General features: G+C 38.9%; 2 protein-coding genes across 8 annotated transcripts in view; one reads left to right on the top strand and one right to left on the bottom strand.

Annotated features, from left to right (window-relative positions):
• LOC133556360 (tight junction protein ZO-2-like) overlaps positions 1-11,770 on the bottom strand; it is a 148,057-nt gene extending 136,287 nt beyond the window's left edge. For 3 of the 6 annotated variants that reach the window (XM_061906199.1, XM_061906201.1, XM_061906198.1), the window contains exon 1: positions 11,498-11,747. Coding sequence is in view for 2 of the 6 variants with exons in the window: in XM_061906202.1 (XP_061762186.1) it covers positions 11,498-11,557 (60 nt within the window). In the remaining 4 variants the exon portion in view is untranslated. Of the gene's footprint in view, positions 1-11,497 lie in introns of all 6 variants that reach the window. The other 3 variants (XM_061906203.1, XM_061906204.1, XM_061906202.1) reach the window with 2 other exon arrangements.
• LOC133556362 (uncharacterized) overlaps positions 11,198-17,854 on the top strand; it is an 83,046-nt gene continuing 76,389 nt past the window's right edge. The window contains exon 1 of one of the 2 annotated variants that reach the window (XM_061906213.1): positions 11,198-11,371. The gene's annotated coding sequence lies outside the window, so the exon portion shown is untranslated. The remainder of the gene's footprint in view (positions 11,372-17,854) is intronic. The other variant, XM_061906212.1, reaches the window with a different exon arrangement.

Below are 17,854 nucleotides of genomic sequence, written 5' to 3' on the forward strand. Positions count from 1 at the left end.
GTTAATATTTAAAACGAACATGCGTATTTCGAAAGCAAATATTTTTTAGCTTACCTGTAAAAAGTGTCTGAATCTCGTCTATAATATAGCAACTCAACAAAGTCTAAAAGAATACAAAAGGATAGATACATCTTTTTCCGACAAGTGATGTCAAACAACCCTGTGATCCCTTCACCTTGTCCAAATCTCTCCAAACTTGTCCAAATATTTCTGGTAAGTTTTTGCTGTCAAAATAAACATTTAAACTATAATGGTTTTAATTTGAGTAACATTTTACAACTGACACGCAGCGACACAATTGTCATCCTCCAGAGTAAAACAGACTTACTTCCTGTGACTGTCAATAGTGCTAAGCCTTCTGGGTAAAGGAGTATGCAAACATTTATTTCCTAGTTGACATGTATTTATATATTTATGTGACCTTTATTTATCCAGAGTAAGAGAATTAATATGAGATTTTTAATTTGCTATGCTGACCTAACAAAGAGGCAGCATTTACACGTTAGATATGTTGAAGTGTGATGATATATACTGTATATATATGAGCCAGAGTCAAGACCAAACACGCGTTTCAGTTTCATGCTCCGAAAATCTGGAATATTCTTCCAGAAGATGTCAAACAGGCATCATTTTTGGCAATGTTCAAATCCAGCCTAAACACGTATTCAATTGTGCATATAACCACGAAAAGTATTTTATCTATACTGTTTGATTTTAATGTAAATTATCGTTTTCATGATGAATATATTTTAGCACTTGGAATTACCTTGTGTACAAACAATGCTCTATAAATATAATTTCCTGCCATGACAATCTCTCATTGTCTCTCATTTACCAAAAACAATTTGTGCTATTGATCACTCTCAAGACTTCTCAAATGCTCTTAGTGTGCGGGGGTACATTTGTTGGAACATTATCGAATATTTAAGCTGGACAAATACTTTTCAAGCGGGAAACATACATGGAGAGTGTCTGCAACTTGGGGATGACAGCAGACAATAAGGAAGCCAGTAGTGGTGTTTGTTTTTGTAATTATAATTAATCACGATTATTATTAGTTGTATTTACTATTAGTTAGAAACAGTACAGTAATTTGACAAGGAGCTCTTAGTATGTGCTTTTACTGTCATCGAGTGTCTACTTTTCAGTCTGTGTGGTTAAAAAAAAGAATAAAACATCAATACAGTGTTTGTTTTGAATTTGTTGTTAAAATTATGTGATTTTTTTTTAAGTTGAGGTTATAAGAACTCTTTGATAACAACCTCAGAAAATCCAAACTTGAATAAATGTTAATGGAAAATAATAAGCTTCAAAATATTGCAATTTTTGCCACAACTTTAGTGACCAAAGCTGGCGCGAATACAGGCAATTTAGGGCGCAATAATCACAGAAAACTCACAAAATACTGGTTATAATATGCATCTACACTAGTATGTTTATAGTATAATGGGAAATAGCTGGTTTACTATCTCACATTACTCTTCTTTGTTAAATAAAGTGAAAAGTAGGGCTGGGCGATAAAACAATATTAATATAAATCGCAATAGAATTAGTGAACATCAATTAAAAAAATGTGTTTGATAAAACATTAAATATATAATTTTTCTTTGTCTAAAGAAACAGGAAGTTTCAAAGCAAGGTTGGTTGCATTAACAAAGGCACTCGCTAAACAAGCAAGGCAGGAAGGGATCACTGATCAGTGGGAGTACAGTATGAAACATCACTTTTACTTGCACCATCTTGTTTTCTCGCGGTTGATTTTTTGCGTGGAGTTTGAAAAGATAGTAAAAATGAGTGCTGCAAAGGACAAAGAAATTGTGGATAAAAAAGGAAAAGTCACCTTAACTTAAAGGGACCGTAGCCAGACCAATGTGGTCTGTAAATGATGCAGGCGCTTGTCACCACCAAGACCAGTAATACCACACCACCCTAGCCGCGCTCACCCTTTAGAGCACAGCCATAACTTCCTAGGACTAAACCTGCAGAAAATAGTTCTCAGGTTTCTCTATGTTTACATTTTCACACTTTCCACTATTTTGTTACTCTTTATTAAGTATTTCTTACATATTTCTTACTTGTGCACCTACATTTAAAGAAGTTATTGTTGTTCTAACTAATTTTAGAGTTTTGTTTATATCGTTCAAGTGTTTTCCATGATTGTGTTGACATTTCCTTTCTGCCTTTATAGTTGAGGGGGTCATATTCACAGGAGGGTTACATTTTAAAATGAAAATAATAGACAAAACCCAAAACCAGGGAAGTTGGCACGTTGTTTAATTTGGAAATAAAAACAGAATACAATGATTTGTAAATCATTTTTAACTTATATTCAATTGAATAGACTGCAAAGACAAGATATTTAATGTTCAACTGAGAAACTTTATTTTTGCAAAAAATCATTCACTCAGAATTTAATGGCAGCAACACATTGCAAAAAAGTTGGCACAGGGGCATTTTTACCACTGTGTTACATGGCCTTTCTTTGTAACGGCACTCTCAGCACAACCATAACTTCCTAGGACTAAACCTGCAGAAAATACTTATTTTCAGGTTTCTCTAAGTTTACATTTTCACACTTCGGACTATTTTGTTACACTTTATTTAGGGGTTGTTGTTTTTTATATCGCAATATTTTTAGGCCATATCGCGATACACATGATCTCGATATTTTGCCTAAATTTAGAATTAACACTTGATACATATAATCACACCAGTATGATGATTTTATGTGTCTACATTAAAACATTTTTGTTCATTCTGCATTAATATATGCTCATTTTAAACTTTCATGCAGAGAAGGAAATTACAACTAAAAAAAAAATCACTATTTTTTTCATAAGGTGTTAATCTGGAAATGTTTGCCATGGCATTTTGATGGTGTGAGCGTGAGGCACCGAATGGAGATGATGAAGTAAGCACTCCTCATTCTCTAGCGGGTGACTTTTCAAATGATGCTACATATTAGCAGTATTGCCACTTTTTATAGCAACGCTTTTGCCCCACACTTGACAAATTACGGTTGTCTGTTCGACAACCTGCTGCCAGACGATGGACACCCTGCTTTTTTTCTTGGGAAGTAATTCTTCCTTCATTTGTTACCAGATTGGCACCTTCTTTCTCTCGTATTACCACTCTCATCACAGCTAATGTTACCCATGCTGCTACCTCTCTGCTCCGCAAGGGCGTATACGTATGTGACGTATGACATGACGGTATGTGACGTATGTAAGAAAGTGCACTTGCTGTCTGTGAGAAGGAGAGACAAGAAAGAGCGAGGAGAGCCTGTAGTGTAATGCCAGCAGCTAAAAGCAATTGTGTGAGAACGTATACTCAGGTATAACAATATAGTCATTTTCTATATCGCACAGAAACAAACCCGTAAAATATCGAGTATACCGATATATTACCCAGCCCTATGTTCAATGTGATTTTATAATTTTGTTGACTTTGATTGTTCAAGTGTGTTCCATGGTTGTGTTGACATTTCCTTTCTGCCTCGATAGCTGGGGGGATTATAATCAGAGGAAGATTACATTCAAAATAAAAATGTTTACATTTCATATATTTTTCTCCTGGTTCTTATTTTCTATAGGTCAAAAAAATATCAATAATTATTGATACCTAACGACATAAAACACTTATATCGTGATACAGTTTTGAACTATATTACCCAGCCCTATCGACAAGTACTGTTTATTGTGTCAAACTGCCACGCCACAATATTTACTGTACTCAGCAGAAGCAGTTATTGCTAACCGGCCTAACTACCTACCTATTGTAAACACAACCCCGCTCAGGGTTCATCCCTTCCTACCCAACTGTACTGCTCGCTGGAAAAATGGCTGTACAGTGAAATGAAATATCAGACAAACATATATAGGTACCACTTTCCCAATTTGACTCACATCAATGCCTTTCTAAAGATCAAGGGAGTCCTTGTTGATTCAGATCAACACGCCCACACACACCCATCCAATATAAACATTGTATATTCTTGAGACTGTTAGCAAGCTTCTACAACTGATTTATAGGGTCAACGTGAATGACTGCTCGCTGACTGCTCTTGTTGCAAAAAAGCTAAGTATCGTTCTATCTGTGTGATTTTAACTGTTTTGCAGCTTTATTTACAACTTCTCGAACATATTTAATAGTTCAATTTAACTTGCAAATCACCCGATCTCTGTCTCACCACTTCGCCCTCAGCTAGCTAGCTGCTAAGCTAACGAGGCTAGCGGAGAAAGGCAGCGCCGGTCTGAAGGAAGATTCTCCCCCGCCACCGTGACCACCACTTCCCGAAGACAGCTGGCACTCCACTCGGCGACGGAAAGTTTCTGTGAGTATGGCTTCCTGCGCTTCGTGCACTTTACTCATGGATAGGTTGGCTTTGCTAGAGAGCCGTGTCCGCCAGTTAGAGCAGTGTAATTTCGTAACTTTAGATGTTGCGGACACATCTGCTAGCGTTAGCTGTTGCGAGCTAACTAGCCCAGCTTGTAGCAGCCCTAACCGGCCTACAAGCTACGGTGTACCGGTTGAGACGCATAATAGATTTAGCCCTTTAGCTAGTCCTACACCCCAGTCTACCGGGCACCACACTTTAGTCATAGGGGACTCCATCACTCGAAACATAAAGCTTAGCAAACCAGCCACAATTAAGTGTATTCCCGGGGGCAGAGCACCTGACATTGAAGCTAATCTTAGGGAGCTAACTCGCAATAGGTCTAGTAAACACGTACGGCAGGCTAACCGCACCACTAGTTATGCGAATATAGTAATACACGTTGGCTCCAATGACGTTAGGATGAGACAATCAGAGATTACAAAGAGAAACATAGCCAGGGCTTGTAATCTCGCCAGAAAGATGTCCAGGCATCGAGTAATTGTCTCTGGCCCACCGCCTGGGAGAGGCAATGATGAGAGATATAGCAGATTAGTCTCTCTTAACAAGTGGCTGGATAGCTTCTGCAGACAACAGGGATTTACGTTTATTGATAATTGGCCCTCTTTCTGGGGCAAACCTGGCTTGCTGAGGAGAGACGGCCTTCACCCTAACCAGGAAGGCGCTATCCTCCTGTCTCGGAACATAGACTTCGCATTGAGCCACATTTGACTAACTGCACTAGAGCAAGCCCAATCACAGGCAATTACAGAGCCTGCTAGCGTGGGTATGGAGTCAGTTAAGCTAGAACTAGCCAGCGCCAGGCTGGATGATCCCTGTACACATAGCAATTTTCGTAGAATAATACACAACTCACAAAATGTTTTTTCTACTGTGTCTATGACTACGTCAGAGTTAGATATGCGTTCTACTGAGGTGGCAAATTATGATGCGTTCAGTTTATCGCAGCGCCAAGTAGACAATCTGAAAATTCCCGTCATATCAATTCCTAGATATGGTCGTAATTATTTTAAGTACACTGCGCATAATAAACGCAACATTATTAATATTGCTACTACGGATAATTTTATCAACAACTCCTTAAAACAGCCCACTACCTATAATATGGGCTTTCTAAACATCAGATCTTTGTCTCCCAAAACGTTATTAGTCAATGAGGTCATTAGAGACAACAACCTTAACGTCATCGGTCTTAGCGAAACCTGGCTTAAACCAGAAGACTTTTTTGCGATAAATGAGGCATCCCCTCCTAACTATACGAATGCGCATATTGCCCGTCACCTCAAAAGGGGAGGGGGTGTCGCACTAATATACAACGAAAACTTTAACTTTAGTCCTAACTTAAATAATAAATATAAATCGTTTGAGGTGCTTTCTATGAAGTCTGCCACACCTCTGCCTCTGTGCCTGGCCGTTATCTACCGCCCCCCAGGGCCCTATTTGGACTTTATTAGTGAATTCTCAGAGTTTGTTGCTGATCTAGTGACGCACGCCGATAATATAATTATAATGGTGGACTTTAATATCCATATGAATACCCCATTGGACCCACCGTGCGTGGCGCTCCAGACTATAATTGATAGCTGTGGTCTTACACAAATAATAAATGAACCGACGCATCGCAGCGGTAATACGATAGACCTAGTGCTTGTCAGAGGTATCACCGTTTCCAAAGTTACGATACTCCCGTATACTAAAGTATTGTCCGATCATTACCTTATAAAATTCGAAGTTCAGACGCATGTTCGTCAAACTAATAATAATAATAACTGCTATAGCAGCCGCAACATTAATGCTGCCACAACGACGACTCTTGCGGACCTACTGCCCTCGGTAATGGCACCGTTCCCAAAGTATGTGGGCTCTATTGATAACCTCACTAACAACTTTAACAACGCCCTGCGCGAAACCATTGATAGTATAGCACCGCTGAAGTTAAAAAAGGCTCCAAAAAGGCGTACGCCATGGTTTACTGAAGAAACTAGAGCTCAGAAATTATTATGTAGAAAGCTGGAACGCAAATGGCGCACGACTAAACTTGAGGTGCACCATCAAGCATGGAGTGATAGTTTAATAACTTATAAACGCATGCTTACCTTAGCTAAAACTAATTATTACTCAAATCTCATCCGCATTAATAAAAACGATCCAAAATTTTTGTTTAGTACAGTAGCATTGCTAACCCAACAAGGGACTCCTTCCAGTAGCTCCACCCATTCAGCAGATGACTTTATGAAGTTCTTTAATAAGAAAATTGAACTTATTAGAAAGGAGATTAAAGACAATGCGTCCCAGCTACAACTGGGTTATAGTAACACAGATACGATTGTATATACGGCGGATACTGCAAATATCCAAAATAGTTTCTCTTGTTTTGATGAAATAACATTAGAAGGATTGTTACAACGTGTAAATGGAATAAAACAAACAACATGTTTACTTGACCCACTTCCTGGGAAACTTATCAAGGAGCTTTTTGTATTATTAGGTCCATCAGTGCTAAATTTTATAAACTTATCACTTTCCTCGGGCACTGTTCCCCTTGCATTCAAAAAAGCGGTTATTCATCCTCTCCTTAAAAGACCTAACCTCGATCCTGACCCCATTGTAAACTACCGACCGGTGTCTCACCTTCCCTTTATTTCGAAAATCCTCGAAAAAATTGTTGCAGAGCAGCTAAATGAACACTTAGCGTTTAACAATCTATGTGAAACCTTTCAATCCGGTTTCAGGGCAAATCACTCGACTGAGACAGCCCTCGCAAAATTGACTAATGATCTATTGCTAACAATGGACTCTGATGCGTCATCTATGTTGCTGCTCCTCGATCTTAGCGCTGCTTTCGATACCGTCGATCATAATATTTTATTAGAGCGTATCAAAACACGAATTGGTATGTCAGACTCAGCCCTGTCATGGTTTAACTCTTATCTTACTGATAGGATGCAGTGCGTCTCCCATAACAGTGTGACCTCGGACTATGTTAAGGTAACGTGTGGAGTTCCCCAGGGTTCGGTCCTTGGCCCTGTACTCTTCAGCATCTACATGCTGCCGCTGTGTGACGTCATACACAAATACGGTATTAGCTTTCACTGTTATGCTGATGACACCCAACTCTACATGCCCCTAAAGCTGACCAACACGCCGGACTGTAGTCAGTTGGAAGCGTGCCTTAATGAAATTAAACAATGGATGTCCGCTAACTTTTTGCAAGTTAATGCCAAAAAAACGGAAATGCTGATTATCGGTCCTGCTAGACACCGACCTCTATTTAATAATACAACTTTAACATTTGACAACCAAATAATAAAACAAGGTGACTCTGTAAAAAATCTGGGTATTATCTTCGACCCAACTCTCTCCTTTGAGTCACACATTAAAAGCGTTACTAAAACGGCCTTCTTTCATCTCCGTAATATCGCTAAAATTCGCTCCATTTTGTCCACTAAAGACGCCGAGATCATTATCCATGCGTTTGTTACGTCTCGTCTCGATTACTGTAACGTATTATTTTCGGGTCTCCCCATGTCTAGCATTAAAAGATTACAGTTGGTACAAAATGCGGCTGCTAGACTTTTGACAAGAACAAGAAAGTTTGATCATATTACGCCTGTACTGGCTCACCTGCACTGGCTTCCTGTGCACTTAAGATGTGACTTTAAGGTTTTACTACTTACGTATAAAATACTACACGGTCTAGCTCCAGCCTATCTTGCCGATTGTATTGTACCGTATGTCCCGGCAAGAAATCTGCGTTCAAAAGACTCCGGCTTATTAGTGATTCCTAGAGCCCAAAAAAAGTCTGCTGGCTATAGAGCGTTTTCCGTTCGGGCTCCAGTACTCTGGAATGCCCTCCCGGTAACAGTTCGAGATGCTACCTCAGTAGAAGCATTTAAGTCTCACCTTAAAACTCATCTGTATACTCTAGCCTTTAAATAGACCTCCTTTTTAGACCAGTTGATCTGCCGCTTCTTTTCTTTCTCCTATGTCCCCCCCTCCCTTGTGGAGGGGGTCCGGTCCGATGACCATGGATGAAGTACTGGCTGTCCAGAGTCGAGACCCAGGATGGACCGCTCGTCGGGACCCAGGATGGACCGCTCGCCTGTATCGGTTGGGGACGTCTCTACGCTGCTGATCCGCTTGAGATGGTTTCCTGTGGACGGGACTCTCGCTGCGGTCTTGGATCCGCTTGAACTGAACTCTCGCGGCTGTGTTGGAGCCACTATGGATTGAACTTTCACAGTATCATGTTAGACCCGCTCGACATCCATTGCTTTCGGTCCCCTAGAGAGGGGGGGTTGCCCACATCTGAGGTCCTCTCCAAGGTTTCTCATAGTCAGCATTGTCACTGGCGTCCCACTGGATGTGAATTCTCCCTGCCCACTGGGTGTGAGTTTTCCTTGCCCTTTTGTGGGTTCTTCCGAGGATGTTGTAGTCGTAATGATTTGTGCAGTCCTTTGAGACATTTGTGATTTGGGGCTATATAAATAAACATTGATTGATTGATTGATTGAACTGCTCAGTTGGTTCAGTGACGTACTGTCAGGGGAGGCAGTGCCTCACCTTGCCACCAGGTGGCTTAACCATGAGATGTTCAAAAACAAAGTAATAAAATAAGTTTGAATATTTCTCTTTTGTCTATGCTGTTTATGTGATTTTGGTGTGATTCCTGTATATTTTGATAATTTTCATTGTCAAAATCGCGGAAATTTTTCCTGATGTAAATAACGCGACAGAGGAGAAGTGAGGCAGCCACAGGTGGTGCCTCCACAGGTACACACAAGCTACACAGAAAGTGTATTGAGCGCGTGCGTGAGAGGGGGCAAGTGCTTGTTGCCACGGGGAAGAGGTGGGGAAAAGGCAGGCCATGAGGCATCAAGTACCTCTGCCTCAAAGTAGGGGGTGATATATTGTCAACTTGCAGTTCAATGCTTCAGCAGTACTCTGACTCACCACACTAGGAGAAGTGAGGGTTCCCAAGCTAGCAGACACGTCTCTCCAGGGGAAGCCAGCCTTTTTTTTTTTTTAACTGTATTTATAACAAACATGGGATTTTTATTAGAGTAAGCCAGTTTTATTGCTTGGAATGAAAGTCAATTAAATGAATGTGTCTGCCAATATGGAGGATTATATACTGTTTCCAAGATTAAATACTTAAATACTTCTCTAAACCGGACTTTAAGACAAAATTAACGTGATCATACAAAATACGGTTTCATGGAGGATAGCCATTGCTGTCAAGATGTATTTATTTTATTCAATTTTTTTCTTAAAAAATATAAGTGAAGGCTGCCAAAGTGAGTTTTTGTTAAACCAAGTATTGTGTGCTTTTTTACATATACAACAACCTATGTGGATTCGATAAGAGAATCGACAAGGAATCGGTTGGATAAGAGGATTCGATAATGGCATCGAAATCGATAATTTCTTAACAGACATCATCCCTCGGCATGTATATCGCATACTCAAAGTCTAAGTCCAGAGCATATAAAGTCACCAAAAATGAACGGACAATGAAGGTGAAGGCAAAAGAGTGAGGAGTGTCCTGACCAGATATCTAAATCCCTAGATTCAGTGGTTCTCAAATGGGGGTACGCATACCCCTGGGGGTACTTGAAGATATGCCAAGGGGTACGTGAGATTTTTTTAAATATTCTAAAAATAACAACAAGTCAAAAATCCTTTCTAGATATATTTATTGAATAATACGTCAACAAAATATGAATATTAGGTCATAAAACTGTGAAAAGAAATGCAACAATGCAATATTCAGTGTTGACAGCTTGATTGTTTGTGGACATGTTCCATAAATATTGAAGTTAAAGATTTTTTTTTTTGTGAAGAAATGTTTAGAATTAAGCTCATGAATCCATATGGATCTCTATTACAATCCCCAAAGAGGGCACTTTAAGTTTATGATTACTTCTATGTGTAGAAATATTTATTTATAATTGAATCACTTGTTTATTTTTCAACAAGTTTTTAGTTATATTCATAACTTTTTTTTCCAAATAGTTCAAGAAAGACCACTACAAATGAGCAATATTTCGTACTGTTATGCAATTTAATAAATCAGAAACTGATGACATAGTGCTGTATTTTACTTCTTTGTCTCTTTTTTTCAACCAAAAATGCTTTGCTCTGATTATGGGGTGCTTGAATTTAAAAAAATGGTCACAGGGGGTACATCACTGATAAAAGGTTGAGAACCACTGCCTGATTGATTGATGTAAAATGTTCTTTATCACATTGTTTGCGTGTCTAATAAAGATTTCATATATTTATGATGGCTCAGGTGTGATTCACTACAATAAGGCCCCACAGCACACTAGATTCCAGCTAATTGAAATACCACAACACTGGATACTGTTCAGATAGGCTAAATTTAATTTAAGAACTTGCACACAAAGCAACACTGGATGTGACTAAAACGTGTGCATTTTCCGCGCATGCGCACTAGGTTGTGTTGCGCCGGCGGACGGAGGAGGAAGTGGGTCTTAAACGACAATTGTGTGTGGAAAAGGATAAGGTTAGGTGGGATTTACCCTGGATAACCTTAATGTAAAAAGGGCCTGAGTTGGTTTAACCCTATTTGATTCAAACCCAGGATTTCAGTCACGCAGGCGTTACACCAAAGCTTTAAATGCAACACTCTGACAAGTACTGCGATGAGATGGCGACTTGTCCAGGGTGTACACCGCCTTCCGTCCGATTGTAGCTGAGATAGGCGCCAGCGCCCCCCGCGACCCCAAAAGGGAATAAGCGGTAGTAAATGGATGGATGGATGGACTTTGACAAGTAAACTTGGTAAACAATAGTTCTGCCACAGCTTCCTATTGGCCGCCATGGAGTACAACAGGTGTTCTGCTACAGCTTCCTATTGGCCGCCAAGGACTACAACAGGTGTTCTGCCAAGCTAACTATTAGCCGCCATGACACCCCAACTGCCTCAACGCGTCACTCCCGCTCGAGCAGGTTTGAAATAACATTTCACACTAAACGTCCTCAACATTTTCGTGTGGGTGTGTGTTGAGAAACAATTATAAGGACTCATATATACATCCATGTACACATACATATATGTCAAACGGCGCCACTTACTCCGACGTTGTCGCTCCTGCTCGGGTAGGAGACGAGCCTTCCTCCTCCTTTCACCGGCATCCTGTTACCCGAGTCGGCGGGGCTCGGACTGCCGTCGCGGTTACACCCGAAGCCGTGTGTAGTCGAAGGAGACGGGGAAGCAGTTAGCTCGGTTGCTAGTGTTTAAAATGACAAAAAATGACTGTACCAGTCAGGACCGCCCCACCCTCGGCGTTGCGTGTGTTCCTCTGAGCGGAAAAGCTCCAGGAGGCGGTCCTTGCAGTGGAGCCTGGAGAGCAACAACTTTTTCTTTTTTCATTGAACAACAAACACGCATTTATATTTCACACAAAGGTCAAGGCACTTTCAACATCAAGGAAAGAAAAAATAAAGCAAATACAGTTACAGTAATAATTCTAAAAAATATATGTGTGGGGAAAAAAAGAGACAAAAATATCAATTTAAGGCAGTGCTTCTTAACCAGGGTTCGATCCTAGAGGTTCGGTGAGTCGGACCCAAGGGTTCGGCGGAGGTCAAAACACACCCGACTCATCGTGTAGATACAAACTTCTCCCTATCGGCGTATTACGGATATGGCAACAGCAGAAGTCACACTGATTTGCAAGTGTATAATTTGTTGTGAGTTTATGCACTGTGTTGTTTTTTTTGTTTCAACAAAGTGATGTTCATGCACGGTTCATTTTGTGCACCAGTAAAAAAAAAAAACATGGTAACACTTTAGTATGGGGAACATCCATCCATCCATTTTCTACCGCTTATTCCCTTTTGGGGTCGCTGGCGCCTATCTCAGCTACAATCGGGCGGAAGGCGGGGTACACCCTGGACAAGTCGCCACCTCATCGCAGGGCCAACACAGATAGACAAACAACATTCCCACTCACATTCACACACAAGGGCCAATTTAGTGTTGCCAATCAACCTATCCCCAGGTGCATGTCTTTGGAGGTGGGAGGAAGCCGGAGTACCCTGAGGGAACCCACGCATTCACGGGGAGAACATGCAAACTCCACACAGAAAGATCCCGAGCCTGGATTTGAACCCAGGACTGCAGGAACTTCGTATTGTAAGGCAGACTCACTAACCCCTCTGCCACCATGAAGCCCTATGGGGAACATATTCACCATTAATATAGGTGCTTATTAACATGCAAATTAGTAACATTGGCTTTTAACTAGTCATTAAGTTCTTATTAAAGCCTTATTCGGCATGGCCTTATTATAAACCTAACCCTGACCCTAACCCTAACCAAATAACTCTAAATTAAGTCTTTATCACTTAGAATATGTTCCCCTAGTGTCCAAATAACTCTAAATTAAGTCTATCTTTTAGAACAGTGGTTCTCAAATAAGGGTACTTGAAGGTATTTTTTTCAAATATTGAAAAAATAGCAACAATTCAAAAATCCTTTATAAATATATTTATTGAATAATACTTCAACAAAATATGAATGTAAGTTCATAATCTGTGAAAAAAAAATACAACAATGCAGTGTTGACAGCCAGATTTTTTGTGGACATGTTTCATAAATATTGATGTTAAAGATTTTTTTTGTGTGAATAAATGTTTAGAATTAAGTTAATGAATCCAGATGGATCTCTATTACAATCCCCAAAGAGGGCACTTTAAGTTGATGATTACTTTTATGTGTAGAAATCTTTATTTATAATTGAATCACTTGTTTATTTTTCATTAAGTTTTTAGTTATTTTTATATATTTTTTTCAAAGTAGTTCAAGAAAGACCACTACAAATGAGCAATATTTTGCACTGTTATACAATTTAATAAATCGGAAATTGATGACATAGTGCTGTATTTTACTTCATCTGTTTTTTTCAACCAAAAATGCTTTGCTCTGATTAGGGGATACCTGAATTAAAAAAATGTTCACAGGGGGTACATCACTGAAAAAAAGTTGAGAACCACTGACTTAGAATATGTTCCCCATACTAAAGTGTTACCAAAACATAGAACTTTGTCTTGAATTTAAAAAAAAAAAACTTTTTTTTTTTTTTCACTAAAGAAGGGTTCGGTGAATGCACATATGAAACTTGTGGGGTTAGGTGCCTCCAACAAAGTTAAGAACCACTGATTTAAGGGCTTTTGTACGGTATAGGCAACAACTGACAGCCATCGAGCACCGCTGTTAGCACAACATGTCCACCTCTGTCCTAACTTGAACACTTTGAAATCTGGGCACATAACATTTTAACAGTTAAAACTGCAGATGAGGATTTCTCAGACTAGAAACATTATCCATCTGGATGGATTACACTTTTAGTTTGCTATTATCTACAGATGCAGACCACATTTGTCTATCGCTGGTAATCAGAATATGAAATACTTTATTGATCCCCTAGGGGAAATTAAAATTTTCAGCACAATCCTATTCAAGTTCAGACAAACATTACAGGGAGACTGAACAGTCCGAAGTCATGGTAAACAAATGACCATAAAGTAGGGATAGGCAATTTGGCTGAAAACTGAATCACAATATAAGTCTTTTAAATATCGATAATATATATTAAATGTAAACATTTTTATTTCAATTGTAACCCACCGTTGAGAACTTGTTGAATTATGTCCTGACGTTGAGCAACTCAAATTTAACGTTGGAACAACATGCTTTTTGACGACATTTAATTAATGTTGGGTTTTGGCGTTGATTTGACCATTACATTTTAGTCATTTCCCAACAAAAATTCTACAACACAAATAGAACGTTGAAACTGCATGCTTTTTGACAACATTTATTTATGTATTTATATGACAGGGCCAGTAAAATTAAACATTGCTACCCACAGGTAACCGATGTCAAAGTACATAGGACTTCAAGCCACAGGCTAATTTGAAACCATTGTCCCTGGTTAGGCTTTAAAAAAAAAGATGAGAAAAGTGTAATACATACAAAAGGATTAAGACAAGTACAAAAATAAAAACACATTAAAAATAATTGGCCCCATTTGTCCACACTACATCCAGTTCTAGTGCTCACACTTCTGATTTTCCTTAAGCCACTTTTTCAGTTTTTGGGAGAAAAGTTTAATGTCCGACTGTGACTTTAACTCCAGTGGCAAAGAGTTCCACAGATGTGAGGCCTTCACTGAGAAGGCATGACTAACCCAAAGTGATTGGCGCCTTTTCACTCTTCACTCCCCAATTCAATGTCAGGTTGTGACGTTGATTGGACCGTTGAAATTTGGTCATTTCCCAACCAACATTGTGGATCCAACGTTAGACATTGTCTCAATTTACTAATACAAATATTTAGCATCGATGTTTCAAAGTCAGTTTTAAGGGCCATGCATATATTATCAACGTTTTATCAATGTTTTGTGCCTGCTGGGAACGTTCCTCTGATTATAATCCCCTAAACTATCAAGGCAAAGGAAAAAAGGAAAGGAAATGTCAACACAACCATGGAAAACACTCAATACATGTAAACAAAATTCTAAAATCACATCAAACTCTTAAATATAACCTCTTAAAATGAAGGTGCAAAAATAAGGGAGAACTATTTTCTGCACGATTAGTGCCTGGAAGTGACAGCTAAAGGGTGAGCACGGCCAAAGTGATGTGGTATTACCGGTCTTGGTGAAGACACACCACATTGGTCTGACTAAGGTCTGTTTAAAAACATCCAAAACCCTAACTTTCGAGGTCACTTTTCCTGTTTTATCCAAAATTGATTCGCTCTCTGCAGCACTTACTTTTAGTTTCTCCATGCAAAGAATCAACCGCAAGACATCAAGAGGGCGCAACTTAACTTCATAAATGACAGTGTTACAGCACATGATTGGATGTTGGCAAGTCACTCTCGCTAATCAGTGATCATTTCCTGTGTTGCACGGTTACCAGAGAGCAAGTGTCATTGTTCACGCAAGCAGTGTTGCTTCTCAATGTTCAGTTTCTGCCCAAGAAAAATAAAAAAAATTATCGAATGTTTTATCAAACTGCTTTGAAAAATTTACTGTGAGGAAGTTGCAAACGGCACCTTTAATAGAGGCAGGCATCTTTGTTCACCTCACGATTCAATTACGATACAGGAGCTAAGAATCTATTGAAAATAAATTATACAGCATATTAAATAAAATATTGGATATTATTATAAATTACAAATGTATTATATTTAATGTCATATAAAAGGCTCCTTCTTTGGCTACTAACGTAGGCAATATTGCATAATTTTTGGTTTTTGGATGTGAGTACACAGCATGAAAATCTACATAGAAGACTAGTTATGTGAAAACTAGTTGCCTGCTCAGTGGAAAAATAAATAAAAGTCCCTACTTGGAGAGTGGGAAGCCATGTTTAATTTTTTTGCCTTTTAAAACCACAGAATGTCCAAACACTTTTGCCCCCAGACGGCTCAAAAGATGTTTGTCATGATGATAGTGATTTACCCATACATATCTACGGCTACGTGAAAATCGCATCGGGGATAATTCCTCCAGGTTAGAACTGGGCTGTGATGCGCTGAATCCACAGATATAAGTTGCTATGCCAAAAGTTGGTCAACTTGACAGTCACAGTTACAACTTTTAACTGTATTTATTAATTGTATATTACAATGTTCAAAATTAAACTTTCAAAGACAAATATGAAGCAATAATTTAAGACCACACAAACATTAAAAGCATATAAAATAAGATTTTCTAAATTAAGGTTTAGCTTTTGTCCTTTTACATACTTTATTGTGAACAATAGGTTCGTTACCAGACTGACAATCAAGCATTTGGGGGTCAAGCAAACATATTACTAGCAAGAAGTTGAGTGTAAGCAGAGTGAAAATCCGCTGTTATCGCCAGAAAAATGTTGCTGCTGTGTTGAACTTTTCGCTCTGGCCGAGTGGAGCTGAGTCAACAACACGGTGGAGTTTGCAGAGACCACTTTGTCATTGTCTGTATGAACTTAAAATAAACTAAAAGTCTGTTTATGATTTATGTACTTTTCTTATTTTCCATATAAGGTAATACCTCAATTTACCAGCTCAATTGGTTCTATAACCAAGCTTGGAACTCGAAACAATCATATCTCCAATCAGCATTGGCCATTGACATTAATTGATCACTGTATGGGTGGTTGGCCCCCCCAAATCATCACAATTTTAACAATTATGAAAAAGAAGAAGATACTTTTGTAAGACTATCTAATATAGTACAAACAACTACAATAGTTTTATGAAGTAATGTAGTAATATACAATTTACCTTATTCAGCAGACTGAATAGAACTTTAAAATCCTTTGTGGTCTGTTCTGATTGTGGTTCCTTTATCCAGCAGATGAGAGTGTTAACAACGTCCATATTTTGAGAGAAATAAATGTTGTCAAAGCATATTGCTTATTATGCCAGCTGTCACAATCAGAGTAGTGAGGGTGCTGCTCCGACATCCAACCTGGACACCAAATCGAGGAGCGTTACAGGCTGGTTGGGTTGTCAGAAAAACAGAAGTGTCCCGTATTTAGAGACAAAAGTATCTGTTCCGTATTGACCTGTCCCCTATTTTTATTACCGTGAGGATAAAAAATAGACTGTAAAATATCAGTAGATTCCATCCAATACAGTTTAGACAACAATTTTCCGCAGGTTAAGGCTGAACCAATTGATGCCAGATCGCTCACCTGTCATTGCAATTCCACTTTGTTTGTCTTGCCTTGGCTGCTGTCACTCTGCCTCAGCGCGGCAGCAGCTAGCTAGAATGATCTGCCAAGCTTCTGACAATTTGCAATTACAAATGTGACTTTTTACCACAATCACATTTTTGCTTTAAAAAAACGAAGCGAATTGGGAAATTCAGAGATTACATTTTTTTCGCTAAATGTGGCAATCACGTGTACGAGGTACGTGCTAACTTAATGGTATTGCTCGCTCACTTTTTTAGAAGTGTCAATTCAAAAAACTCTGATCTCGTTAAAATAATTAAGTTTTGTGTTCATAACACTAGTTGTGTATCTAAGTGGTTAAACATAGTGATACTGGCACTGCACTTTATAATAGTGACACTACACTTTATGACAGTGACACTACACTTTATGATAGTGACGCTACACTTTGTAATAGTGACACTACACTTTTTGATAATGACACTACACTTAATGATAGTGACACTACACTTTGTGATACTGACACTACACTTTATGATAATGACACTACACTTTATGATAGTAACACTACACTTTGTAATAGTGGCACTACACTGTGATATTAACACTACACTTTGTGATACTGACACTACACTTTGTGATACTGACACTACACTTTGTGATACTGACACTACACTTTGTGATACTGACACTACACTTTATGATAATGACACTAGACTTTGTGATACTGACACTACACTTTATGATAATGACACT

This window comes from Nerophis ophidion, linkage group LG07 (assembly GCF_033978795.1).
Source record: "Nerophis ophidion isolate RoL-2023_Sa linkage group LG07, RoL_Noph_v1.0, whole genome shotgun sequence".
Classification (NCBI taxonomy): Eukaryota; Metazoa; Chordata; class Actinopteri; order Syngnathiformes; family Syngnathidae; genus Nerophis; species Nerophis ophidion.